The sequence below is a fragment of the Palaemon carinicauda genome, chromosome 22 (assembly GCF_036898095.1).
Source record: "Palaemon carinicauda isolate YSFRI2023 chromosome 22, ASM3689809v2, whole genome shotgun sequence".
Classification (NCBI taxonomy): Eukaryota; Metazoa; Arthropoda; class Malacostraca; order Decapoda; family Palaemonidae; genus Palaemon; species Palaemon carinicauda.
This window is the reverse complement of record NC_090746.1, coordinates 89,335,966-89,349,571: the sequence shown is the minus strand read 5'-3', so window position 1 is coordinate 89,349,571 and position 13,606 is coordinate 89,335,966. Positions and strand designations below refer to the sequence as shown.

The following is a 13,606-nucleotide window of genomic DNA, read 5'->3' as shown; positions in this document are numbered from 1 at the left end:
CTCTAGCGTCATGTCCTTTATCCAGTGAGCAGCTAGATGATACTGAAGGGGGCGGAGGTGGAGTCTCCCTAACTCGATGAACAGGGCCAGCGATGAAAGTGTCCCTGTTAGACTCATCCACTGCCTGACTAAGCATCGGTTCCTTCTCAGCATGCTCTGGATGCATTCTAGGGCTTGGAAGATCCTTGGGGCCGACGGACAAGTCCGAAAAGCTCGACTCTGAAGATCCATACCCAAGGAGACAATGGTCTGGGATGGAACGAGCTGAGACTCCTCAAAATTGACCAGGAGGCCCAGTTCCTTGGTCAGATCCATAGTCCATTTGAAAATCTCCAGACAGCGACGACTTGAGGGAGCTCTTAAAAGCCAGTCGTCTGACGGAGCCGGACACAAGATCATGATACTGCTGCACAGTCTGTAAACTGTCAATCATGGGCAAGCGAGGAAGTACAGTGACAACCCGAATCTGTCTAGACTGTCTGGGTCGTACAGACAACTCCTTAACGGGTTGCTGAGGTTGCCCACTGCGTCACAACAAGTCCCTTCTGTTGGTTGTTGAACGTCTTCCCCGTGACACATTGACTCCGTAAACAAAAAATCCTCTAACAAGGACTAAGCTTGGACTGCATGTCATGCAACACAGCTCAAGGTCTATGGGAGCAGGTGTGGTAACAGACGGGATTAGCGGCTGAAGTGTAACCATTACCTTCCCTGTAAGCATGTTATGCTTAAATAAAAGTCCATAAGAGGTTATGCAGCTAAAGGCTCCCTCCAAATGACAGAGTCCTCAAGGGAATATCAGAAGGAGGGAGAAAAGAACTTTCTCATCTACAGGGACCTTATCCTAGAAAAGCTAAGTTCTCTGAGTGAGGGTTCACTGGTGCAAAGCAGCAGACTAGAAGGCAACGTTATGAAACTGCTTGACAGTCTAGTGAGTTGGCAACAACCCAAGATGTGTTGAGAAGCATGCGGTAAGGTATGCAGAGCATGATGTATGCAGAGTATGCTGAATGCAGAGCATGCTGAATGCAGAGCATGCTGTATGCAGAGCATGTTGTATGCAGAGCATGCTGAATGCAGAGCATGCTGAATGCTGAGCATGTAGGAAGTAGAGCCTGCTGAAAGGAAAGCAGAGCGTGTGCATGGCGTTTAACATTTCTCAGAAATTCCATGACCAGTGCTAGAGTGCTTAATGCATGCTTGCATGGGGTTTAAACCATGGTATGCTGAACAGCAGAGTCAGAACGAGCTGGAACAACAACAGAGGTTTCCTCAACTTGAGGGAAAACCTGAGGTTCAGACTGCATAGGCTGAACAACAGACGGAGCAGAAGGCAGGTGCAAGGGTGAAGGAGGTTGACTCCTAGCAAGAGTTGCACCCAAGGATTGTACCAGCTGAGCGGAGGACGGAGGCGGAGTAGTCCGTTCCTGTTCCTGAGAGATGAGTGGAGCATGAGAAGGTTGAGGCTGCGCAGAACAAGGTAAAGTTCTAGCAAGCTGAGGCTCCTGAGGCGCAAGTGCATGGTGTAGATGAGCTTGCCTAGATGAGGGTTGAACTCGGTGCAGCGCTGGTTGAGCAGACAGACTCACGGAGGGGAGAGGTTGTTGTACCCCAACCGAGAGTTGCACCACTGGAGGAGCAGCAAGGGGAGGAGGAGGAAGAGTGTAACTCTCCTGATCCCAAAGCAAGGGTTGCCTTAAAGAAGGCTGAAGCTGAACAACACTGTGAACAGCAAACTCCGAAAGTGGTTCAACATCGTACGCCTGGCAGATGGAGCTGCGACTGGGTGCAGCGAGTGCAGGCGGGTGCAGCACAGGCTGAACGGGTGCAGGAGGTTGGTGCACCACCGGTGCAGGCGGGTGCAGCATAGGCTGAACGGGTGCAAGAGGTTGGTGCACCACCGGTGCAGGCGGGTGCAGCACAGGCTGAACGGGTGCAGGAGGTTGGTGCACCACCGGTGCAGGCGGGTGCAGCACAGGCTGAACGGGTGCAGGAGGTTGGTGCACCACAGGTGCAGGAGGTGCAACACTCTCAGCACGACACTCACGCATCAAGTCCGAAAGCTGTGTTTGCATGGACTGTAGTAGAGTCCACAACATCATACGCCTGGCAGATGGTACTGTGATCAGGCGGAGCGAGTGTAGGAGGAGGGAGTGTAGGCGGAGGCGGTGGAGCAACACTCTCAGCCCGACACTCACTCATCAAGTCCGAAAACTGTGTTTGCATGGACTGTAGTAGAGTTCACAACATCGTACGCCTGGCAGATGGTGCTGCGACCAGGCGGAGCAGGTGCAGGCTGGGCGAGCACAGGTGCAGCGAGAACAGGTGGAGGGAGTGCAGGCGGTGCAACACTCTTAGCCCGACACTCACGCATCAAGACCGAAAGTTGTGACTGTATGGACTGCAGTAGAGTTAACTTGGGGTCGGCAGACACTAAGTTCTGCTGAGGTAAAGCCTTAACAGCAGAGATCTGTTGTGGCAGAACCTTACTCCTCTAAGTCGGAGTGTAATCAACTGATGACTTAGGAGAGTCAGAGCTAACCCAACGACTGCATTCGGGTTGTGAACTTTAACTTCGTACGTCTGGCATAGGTCTGGACTTAACGTTTAAGAAGTCTTGAGACCTGAGACCAGCGTTACTCTGCCTTTATTTTCTCCCCTAATCTCTTCTGCAGACGAGCAAAATAAGGGCTCAATCGTCTGCGGGTGGGAGTGACGGTCTCGGTAAGACACGCCCACAACCACCGAGAATACTTCTGTGCGCCGATCAAGGCCTGCTGAACCCTTATGCCCTTCGACATTGCTTCTCCCCTGGGCTTGGGAGCTTGCAAGAGGTCCCGGACTGGGAGGACGACTGGCGCGCACAAAAGTACCCTCACGCACTAATCACTTATCACTTTGATTTCTGTTTGCACTTATTTCACTGAACTCGAAACTTAAGTGGTTTGTACCTGAAATACGCAATTCTATCCTTTCTCAAAGTTAGTAATTGCGAAAACAGAATTACAATGTAACAGAAAAAAACTAATGAAAGATAAATCAGTGGTTGGAAAGAGACTAAACACTAGATCACTCTAGAAACGTTTAGTTTCTTCCCCTAAAGAGACTAGGGAGAAGAGCAACTTAGAACCTGAGAGAAGAGCCCAATCATATATATCGTTAAAACCTATTATTGTTAAAGGAAAAAACTGAAAAGTTCCTTTATTAGGATCAAAACCATTAAGTTAAGAAAGAATGAACAAAACGCTAGACACGGTTACTCTTACTGCAACGTGAAACCGTGAACATTCTTTCTCTATCGTAACGATAGAGTGCAAGTTGAACGTTCTGAACGTCAACAACTGCAGAGACAAAACAAAACGTTAGTTCAGCTTTGAAAACAGTACGAGACTGTCAAAGAAAATCTTTCAAACTCTGTGGCGGAACTAGCATAATATGTTAACAGGTAAAACCGAAATGACGGGCTCAAAGTTTATTAACTTCGGTAAAAGACCGCCTACTATTAGGAAGGTCGAATATAAACAAATATAAAAATTAATTTTAATGAGTTTATAATAAAAGGAAGTTAATCGAAGAGGCCTATAAGAGGCGGAGAGATATAAAATAAATCTATAACTTTGTTAAGCAAAATTAAGAAAGAGAGTCTATACTCTCTTAGACACCAACACTTCCGTCTAAGGGAAGGGTCGGCCATTGAAAGGTGAACGAGAGTTCATACTCTCTCGTCACCAAAATTAATCAAATTAATTCCAAAAGCTAACTAAGCTAATATAGAAGTTTTCCAGTAAAGCGACAGCCGAAATCAAAGAGAAATACTTCACCAAAGTCGTGAAAATACTCCAAGAACATAAGCGTATCCCAGAACGTCTTGCCGGAAGCACGACAGAGGAATAATTGAGGAGGTGTCAACAAGAAGTACTTGAGTACCTGGCCACAGGTGGCGCTGGTAAATACACCCCCTTCTAGTATTGTGATAGCTGGCGTATCCCTCCATAGAATTCTGTCGGGCAACGGAGTTGACAGCTACATGATTATCGGGTAAGTTTAATATTGAAAACAATGGTTTGATTTTGGAGTGTCCTCCTAGAAGAGTTGCTTACCATAGCTAAGTCTCTCTTCTACCCTTACCAAGAGGAAAGTAGCCACTGAACAATTACATTGCAGTAGTTAACCCCATGAGTGAAGAAAAATTGTTTGGTAATCTGTGTTGTCAGGTGTATGAGGGCAGAGGAGAATGTGGTAAGAATAGGCCAGACTATTTGGTTTATGTGTAACCAAAGACAAAATGAGCCATAACCAGAGTGATCCAATGTAGTGCTGTCTGCCAGTGAAAGGACCTATAACTCTAGTAGTAGTATCACAACGGTTGGCTGGTGCTCTGGCCAACCTACTACCTAAAATTAGGGGGATTTTAGTTCATAGACCTGGCACACTATGATACCCACCAAATAATAAAAAAATCTTGAACTACTATCTTGATTATAATGTCAAGAAAAGGGGTTAATATCTTTTAAAAAGAGAGGGCATCGGAAGCCCGATAATATCCCCAAGATCAGCTCTATCAGCAAAGGTAAGTAAAAAACTGTAAAACTGCTATATCTCAAAAAGGAATTTTTCTTTTATTAAAATTCTATCTACATTTTTATCTATAAAGCAATCTTGAAAATTAATAAAGAATTTTAATCCTAAAGAATAGTGTAACTGAATTTGAGGTCTATAAGTTTTCGTCTGGCAAAACCAAATTTTTAAATATATCCAGAAATATTGGTAGTTTTGGGGTCTACAGTATACATTTAAAAAAGAAAAAATTCTAAATGGAATAAAGTCTAAAAAATCTAATCCTTGAAATCGATACATTATATTATAGGCTTCAAATTAGTTTTCAAAATCTTAAGATTGGCCAGAAAATATGGGAAGAGATAGCTTTTAAAAAACTGCACAAAATCTGAAAAAATAGATTGAAATTTTCTGTAGTTCCAACAGAGCTTCTTACTTTTGTGGTTGCCTCTGCATACATACTCTGTACCACTCTAACATATTTTTTCAGAAAACCCCATCTCTCACATACTGTACTGCAAATCTCCATCCTCCTTCCCTTGGAAACCAGTCAAATGCTTTTCACAAATCACTATGTCCCAGCTGTATTGCATTGCATTAGGAAAGACAATGAATAAATATAGAAAAAACAGAAAGCAGTTTTTTTTCTAAAGTAACAGGATGCTTATAAACTGCATATGAAAAAGGATATAATAAACTTGGTATTTAGGCAAATTCCAAATATGAGCGTAATTCTTTAAACGAAAATTTCTGTCGATAATTTTGTACCTGGAGGATATAGAATACCATTTCTAATTCCAACATTTGAAACTTATCCTTACATCATGTGAAAAAAAATAAGTACTGTATATAATAACTTGAATGCCATGTTGTAATCAATAAACCACTCATATTGCCATTTGGAGAGTCAATTATGCAACAGAATATGTGGCTTGAGGATGTTGTGAGCAGTCTGTTACATAGAAGGATCTGGTAATGAGATGTAACAATATAAATTTAGCAGTATCCCCCTTATCTCAAAAGTTAAAAAAATTCAAATGACCTCAAATTTTCAGAAAAATTACCAGTCATCCCCTTAAACTACAAAGAAAAATAAGAATTGTCCTCCAATTACAAAAAAAAAAATAGCAATAGTCCTGTAAATTACAAAATAAATTATACTGCAGTGCCTCTTTCCAAGTTCTGTTTGATTTCCTCTGTATAATCTCCATAGAAACGTTCCAATTTCTTGTTGAACTTCATGTTGCGCTCATTAATGAAGTTAATGTCATCGTCATCATCAAAGATGCGTCGGCGAGAGTATTTCTCACGTTTTGAAATTCTGAAAAAGATAGATATGTACAGTATTTAACTCGCAAGTTCTTAAGTGAAGAGCTGTAATCCCCTATTTTGGTCTTTAGGCTATAATGAATGAGGAGAGAATATCTGATAATCCCTAAGTAGTAATAATTAATACTGGAAAACCTAGCCAACATTTCAAAACAAAAAAGCGAAGTATGAATTCCATGAAGTTACAATACAGAATTATTAAACATTAAAGACTGGAACTGATATATTGGATAATACAAAGTGCCCATCCTAGAGAAAGAAAAACCAAAATATAACTAATACTGTATGTACTGTACAAGGTAACTATCATTTAAGATAACTTTTTCATAACATACTTAGAATAAGATTTTGGACAAGTTTACTTTACCTAATTTTGATAATCTTTGCTTTCAAATAACAACCAGATGACTTAAGTCTAGATATATCAGTTTAACTTATCAATACAGCACGTTGCGGTGAGGGCTTAAATATAAGTACTTTACCAGTAGGTATGAATACAGTACAGTGTAATGTGATGCCTTTTACGAATATGACAACTTTAAATCACACCAAGAAGGTACAGTGATACCTCTGGATACGAAAGTTTCTGCTTACGAAAAATTCAGGATGCGAAAAGTGATTCGAAGATTTTTATGCCCCAGGATACGGATAAAATTTCAGGATACGAAAACCTTACGAGATCCCAACTCTTCGCCGAGAGTAATTTTAAAAAGCGCGCGCCGCCTGACTTTGAACTTGGGTAGACTCACTCACAGCCTCCCGCTCACCCATTGGTTATCTCCCTACTCAGACGCTAGCTGACGCCATAAGATCCTGCTTTCCTATTGGTCGGCAACTATCCCAGCTTGCCTACGCACGGGCGTTCATCTCTCTCTCTCTCTTTTCGTTCCGACCGCGGTATCGTTAACAGACATTGTGTGCTTTCGCTTGTTTGACTTAGTGTTAATATACAGTACATTCGTACGCCACGTGTTATCGTTAATAAACATTCGTTACTGTGCACTGTACTGTATTAGTGTTTACTATACATAGACTGTATATAACGTTACGTAGTGTATTATATTACGTTTGCCTAACGCATTTTAGAAATGTGTTGAAAAGTAGGCAGAAACAAGCTTCAATGGATAGTTTCTTATTAAAGAGGCCAGCGGTATTAGTAGGCCAAGACGAAGATGAAAGTGAAGAAAAGAAACAGAAAAGAGGAAGGGATGAAGAATTAGAAGGTGAAAGTAAAGAAAAGAAATAGAAAAAAGAAAGTGATGAAGAAGTAGAAGAGATTTAGAAAATAAGAAAAACGTAAAGTTATAAAAAAGCAAAAAAAAAAATTCAATTTTAAGTTTTATGTTACCGTTAAGTGTTAAAGTAATTTTTTCTTTCATTTTATAGTTTTCCATACGTAATGTTAAGTGTTAATTATTTCTTCCATTTTTCATTTCGTAAAGTTTAAGTGTTAATGTGTTAAGTGTGTAAATTACTGTACGTAGTCTGTCACTTGTTACGTAGTGTATTATATTACGTTTGCCTAACGCATTTTAGAAATGTGTTGAAAAGTAGGCAGAAACAAGCTTCAATGGATAGTTTCTTATTAAAGAGGCCAGCGGTATTGGTAGGCCAAGACGAAGATGAAAGTGAAGAAAAGAAACAGAAAAGAGGAAGGGATGAAGAATTAGAAGGTGAAAGTAAAGAAAAGAAACAGAAAAAAGAAAGTGATGAAGAAGTAGAAGAGATTTAGAAAATAAGAAAAACGTAAAGTTATAAAAAAGCAAAAAAAAAATTCAATTTTAAGTTTTATGTTACCGTTAAGTGTTAAAGTAATTTTTTCTTTCATTTTATAGTTTTCCATACGTAATGTTAAGTGTTAATTATTTCTTCCATTTTTCATTTCGTAAAGTTTAAGTGTTAATGTGTTCAGTGTGTAAATTACTGTGCGTAGTCTGTCACTTGTTACGTTTTCTGCCTTATGCCATCCTCCTCTGCCGCGACTTCGCTATCGGACATCGTCTCAATCAAAAGGTAAGTTTCAACTTTTTTGTTACACTAATTAACTGTAACCTTTTTTTCAGAGTGTACAGGTATCAATCATTAATTTAGGTGTACGTACAGGTAACAATACACCTTCACTGATCTAAATGCTTTACGTACATACAGTACCGTAACTTTTATACAGTAGTAAAGAAAACGGACCGTTTTCTTTGGGCTTGGGGGGGATAACTTGGCTATAACTACATTATTGAATAATCTCATAGTGGTTTCTGGAATGGATTAGGCTGTTTTTAACGGTTGTGTTAATTATTGAATGATAGAAATGGCTGCATTGCATGTTTATTACTACAGTTTAGCGTGTTTATGAAAGAAAGGGTGACTTTTTATAAGGCTTGGAACGGATTAGGCTATTTACATGTAAAACACGACTCAGGATACGAAAATATCAGGATACGAAACCGCATCCTGAACGGATTAATTTCGTATCCTGAGGCATCACTGTAGCTCTAAAGTACCTAGAGCTATCTTCTTAGTGTTGTTTAAAGTTGTCATATGTAAAAGGCATCACATTACACTGTACAGTACAGTGGTACCTCTACATACGAATTTAAATCGTCCCACAACCAACTTCGGATGTAGAAAATGTTCGGATGTAGAAACGAATTTTACCATAAGAATACATGGTAATTCATTTAATTAGTTCCTCAGCCTAAAAACCCATAATAAATCCTTAATAAATGGCTACACATAATTACACATAACAATAACATAACTGCATAATATGAAAGAAGCATGTAAAAAAGATAATTATAAAGAAATAATAAATAAAAAATGTGTTTTATTGCCACTTTACCTTAGAGACAGGCCAACGCAGGTGTAGGATTTGCTATGCCAGGAGACGGACGATCGGCGAGAAGGTAGACATGGTGTTAACATGTTCTTTAAATAAATACTCTCTCCCTCTCTCTCTCTCTCTCTCTCTCTCTCTCTCTCTCTCTCTCTCTCTCTCTTGTTCTTCTTCACTGTTAGTGTTAGAGACGTCTATTAATTTTTTTCTGAGAGAGAGAGAGAGAGAGAGAGAGAGAGAGAGAGAGAGAGAGAGAGAGAGAGAGAGAGAGAGAGAGAACAAAAATGAGAGATTAAACAAAAATGTGTTGTGTACATATGATTTTTAACAGCGTTAACGAGTTGAAAGACAGTTAAATGTAACTAAAAAAACAATATCAGCGAATCCGAATTCCTTTATTAACTAAAACAAATATTGATACAAACACACTCGTGTGCGTATGCACAAACACACACACACACACGCACGAGGAGACACGATCGGCGAGGAGGTAGAGATGGTGACTGAGATAACATACCGTAACTTACACTACGGAAATTTTAATCTAACTTAGCTTATTTATTTTTTTTTTATATTTCATATTTCTTACATTTTTTTTCTTTAGATTTTTTATTTTCATCACTTTCAGTGACGAGTTATGTTATCGCAGTCACCATCTCTACCTCCTCCCCGACCGTATCTCTTACTGCGTAGCAATTTTTGCACCTGTGTGTGTGTTTGTGCATACGCACACGAGTGTGCTTGTATCAATATTTGTTTTAGTTAATAAAGGAATTCAGATTAGCTGTTATTACTTTCTTAGTTACATTTAATTGTTTTTCAACTCGTTGACACTTAAAAATCATATATACTCTAAACACATTTTTGTTTAATCTCTCTCTCTCTCTCTCTCTCTCTCTCTCTTGGAAAAAAAATAATAGACGTATCTAGCACTATATCAGCGAAGAAGAACGAGAGAGAGAGAGAGAGAGAGAGAGAGAGAGAGAGAGAGAGAGAGAGAGAGAGAGAGAGAGAGATTTTATTTAAAGAACATGTTAATGCTATGTTTAGAGGGAAACAGAAAAAGAGAGAAGTCTTATTTAAAAGAGCTTGTTAATGCTATCATGGTTTTCTTTGCTTCACTTTTTTCTTTCTTTCTGTTCATCACGCTGGCCCTTCTCACAAATGATCGTTGCTAACAATCTCTTTGTCATTTATCCCTATCAACAAAAGGCGTTCTATCTCTTCCAGGGTATTGCTAAGATGTCTTGTAATAATGGTGATCACCTTCGATGGTTATTTGCTTTAATGGCTGCCTTCAGCTTGATGATCCTCGAGATCATAGGCCTATTCCGGCCATATTGTTTAGCCATACAGTATCACTCACATGCACACTGCTCTCATGTTTTTCTATAATTTCTTGCTTAAATTCTAATGAAATAATTGCCTTCTTCCTGTACTGAAACTTAGCTTCTTAGGCACCATGATTATAGGTAAAATCAAAAAGGAAATGTGAGAAAAGGAAGAAAATAAGCACTGTTAATAACAGACCAAACAGAGGACAACCACACGATACACTCAAGAATAGAGAACTGAGCACTCGACGCTCAATGGCGTAATGTTTACTTCGTGTGTCGAAATAAAATTCGGGTGTAGAGTCAAAAATTTGCTCGAATTTTACTTCGGATGTTGGAAAATTCGGATGTAGATACGTTCGTGTGTAGAGGTTCCACTGTACTGTATTCATACCTACTGGTAAAGTACTTATATTGCAAACTTCTTAACATTTCAAATGTTATGGTGGGTGATTATATGTGGACTATTATTGGGTAATTTTCCAAGATTAATTAGAATATCACAGTGGTCTGATTAAACTTTTCTTTAATAATATGAATTTGAAGTAAAAACAGGCAACAGCAATCATGCATGTACAGTACAGCACTAAATAGAATAGTGGAGCAAACCCATTTTACATCTAACCCCAAGAAAGGAAAAGTTGATATATTTAATATTAACATATAGGATTAATACTTACTGCTTTTCAAGGTCATTCACCATGTTGTCTATTGCATCAGGTGTATCTTTGTGCAATCCTATGGCAATGGTGTTATCTCTTCCATAGAAAGCATCTTCACCGACAGCTGCTTTTTCTTTTTCATATTCCTCCAAGTCAACCTTCTTGTTTTTCACAAGACGGTTGTACTGCCTATTGGAATATTTCAATACAGTATACATTATTATATAAGTTTTTATATAAGTTTATTGACAAAACTGTACAATAACAATTTCTATCAAAGTGTACTAGCATTCACCCTTTTTTCAAATATAATCTTCATTTATTTCAATGTTGTTTAACTGTCAATAAAAAATTAATAACAGATATCATTCATATTTTTCATAAAACATTTCTGCTTAAAATTCGGCAACACCCTCAGGTTTTTAAATTAACATAACTGAAAACCCTTGGTTAAATCAGTATTTATGCAATATAAGATTTTTAAAACTTTACTGGTGCTTTCCACTGATTTATGCATAAATTCTTCCAATGGCAATAAAGTTATATAACTGAGGTAATTATCTTTGTTAATGCAGTTTTTGCCAGACCCAGGCAATGTAGAAAATTTTTGCAATCAAAATCATTTTCATTTACAAAGGAATAAACATCTCACAGTGATTTATAGAATATATATAACAAAACATGTGCACTGTTTTCATTTGGATTCTCCATACAATGCTCATCAGGGGGAAGTCGTTGAAAGTGTCATGAAGATCTAGTCCTATAATTCTCAACTAAGTCACTAAAAGAATCTTGAAGTCACAGTACCTTATAGTTGCATCTTCATATGTGGAGAAACCTAGGTCTGGATTCTTCTTTCTTTTTTTCCTTTCATACAGTTCTGCCTCATCTGCACCAACTTCCAACATCCTCACCCTGTCATAATCTTTTCCCTGTAAATACAGCAAACCATACATAATATTGATTTAACTGTTATGATAAAATATCTATTGAAGAATAACTCAAAATCATATACCACATAAGCCCTAAATAATAAAGCATAATACAGTACTGTACTGTAATTACATTCAAAGAATGACAACCTGGTCCTCACTTCAGCTATGACTGTTTCTTTACGTTTTTCTTCTCTGAATTCTGCTTCAAGTCTTTCACGCTTCTTTAAATGGTTTTTGGGCATCTGTTTTAGGCGATCTTCCTCAACGACTTCTTTATGATTTAAAGCAGCAGCTTCATTCTGAAATGAAAATCACTTATTTATAGCTAAATGATTTCAGAAATATAAAAATAAATATTCTTTAGAGTAATTCATATTTTTCCTAACTACAGAAACCTGAATCTTTTAATGGGGATTGATTCAAGCACAGCTGAAACTCAGCACTTAACACTAACAATAAGGTGTCGGCAGTAGACGGTGATAACTGGCTGGTGGCTGGGAAGCCAAGCACCCCCTTGCCAGTACACTGAACGGTCATTTTGACTGCATCTGGGACTTTCAGAGGAGGTAATGGCGGGAAGTCGAGTTAAAAGATTCAGGTTTGTATAGTTAGGAAAAATACAAGAATACTGTACAAACCTTTGTACTTTAATAGGAGACCCCTTCTTATGTGGGAGTTAGTCCCTATTACCAAAATGGCTGGCTAAAATCCTGAGATTACTTAGCTCAGACCTAATAAGCGGTAAAGAACTGCATCATTGACAATTCACGAACTAGGGTCAAAAGTACCGTACAGGTTCAGGGACCAGGCAACCAAGGCTGCTGCGAAAGGAAATCTCATTTTCTTAGACTAGTAAGTCAATCAAATAAAGCATAAACAACTTGATGGGTTTGCCTGTACATATCCATCATCCCCTCGTAAGGAGGATGGAGGAATGAACACTTCTATTTAACAACAATAAAAATGTATCTTTCCTGTATCTATGTCCATCTTGCTACATAGGATTTCTACAGCTATACACAAAGGGAGGGGAATGCAAGAGTAAGAGAGGAAAAGGCCAGACACTCTCACTCTCGACCTAGAAATATGTTGTAACCTCTATCTTACACAAGATACTTTTAGTCCTGTAAAGGACATAAGGTCACTGCACTGCCTGTTGAGCAATAAATCACTAGTCTAAGTGAAAACGTATCTTAAGACCTTTGCGTGCACTCCCGCAAATAATACTGCATAAGGCAGGCCTTACGCTTCCATACGCCAACATCTAAAACTTGAACCCCCGAGAAATATTTCTAAATGCCGAGAGTAGCCACAAGTCCTTTGATTTCATGGGTGTGCACCTTAGCTTATTCTGATGCCTCGGGGGATCTAGGGCATGATGCTGTTAATAGTTTCCAGCAGCCAAAAGGAGATTGTATCTTTGGAGAGTCTTTTTTACTTTACCAGTGCTTGTAAACAAACTCTGTAACCTGGGCTCTTAAAGGACACAAAAGTAACTCATCACTGTAAAAGATGAAAACTGAAATCCAGGATCAACAGATTTTGAGTTTCTGCTAAAGAAGTTAGGAACAAAAGATAAAAAGACACTTCTTCCAGTGCTCGGAATGGGAAAGTGAATACAAGAATCCGTATAATTCACCTACCCGCTTCATGAAACCCGGGTAAGCAAAAGCACAATTTTCAGGCTGTCCTCAACAGTTCGTAAGGAGCTTTCTTCAAGCACCTGAACACCTTGGTTACATCCCAACCTGGAGGTTGAATTTCACAGAGAGAACAGGTCTGCTCCATACTCCTGATAAGTACAGATAATTCCAATGAAGAGGAAATAAGACTACAGTATTTCCCTTGACCTTTGCATGTTCAAATATGTCCATAAGAGAGATGACAATGATTTCACTCATTTTCTGATTTTCAACTTCCAATAAAAGTTCCAAGAGTCTCTAAGTGTAAACTGAATTT

The 13,606-nt window shown here is 38.8% G+C and overlaps 1 protein-coding gene across 1 annotated transcript in view; it reads right to left on the bottom strand.

Annotated features, from left to right (window-relative positions):
- Positions 1–4,588: 4,588 nt before the first annotated feature.
- LOC137616609 (pre-mRNA-splicing factor Syf2) overlaps positions 4,589–13,606 on the bottom strand; it is a 29,648-nt gene continuing 20,630 nt past the window's right edge. The window contains exons 3-6 of the mRNA XM_068346511.1: positions 11,806–11,946; positions 11,520–11,644; positions 10,731–10,901; positions 4,589–5,878 (exon numbers count right to left, since the gene is read on the bottom strand). Coding sequence (XP_068202612.1) covers positions 5,713–5,878; positions 10,731–10,901; positions 11,520–11,644; positions 11,806–11,946 — 603 coding nt within the window. The 3' untranslated portion in view covers positions 4,589–5,712. The remainder of the gene's footprint in view (positions 5,879–10,730; positions 10,902–11,519; positions 11,645–11,805; positions 11,947–13,606) is intronic.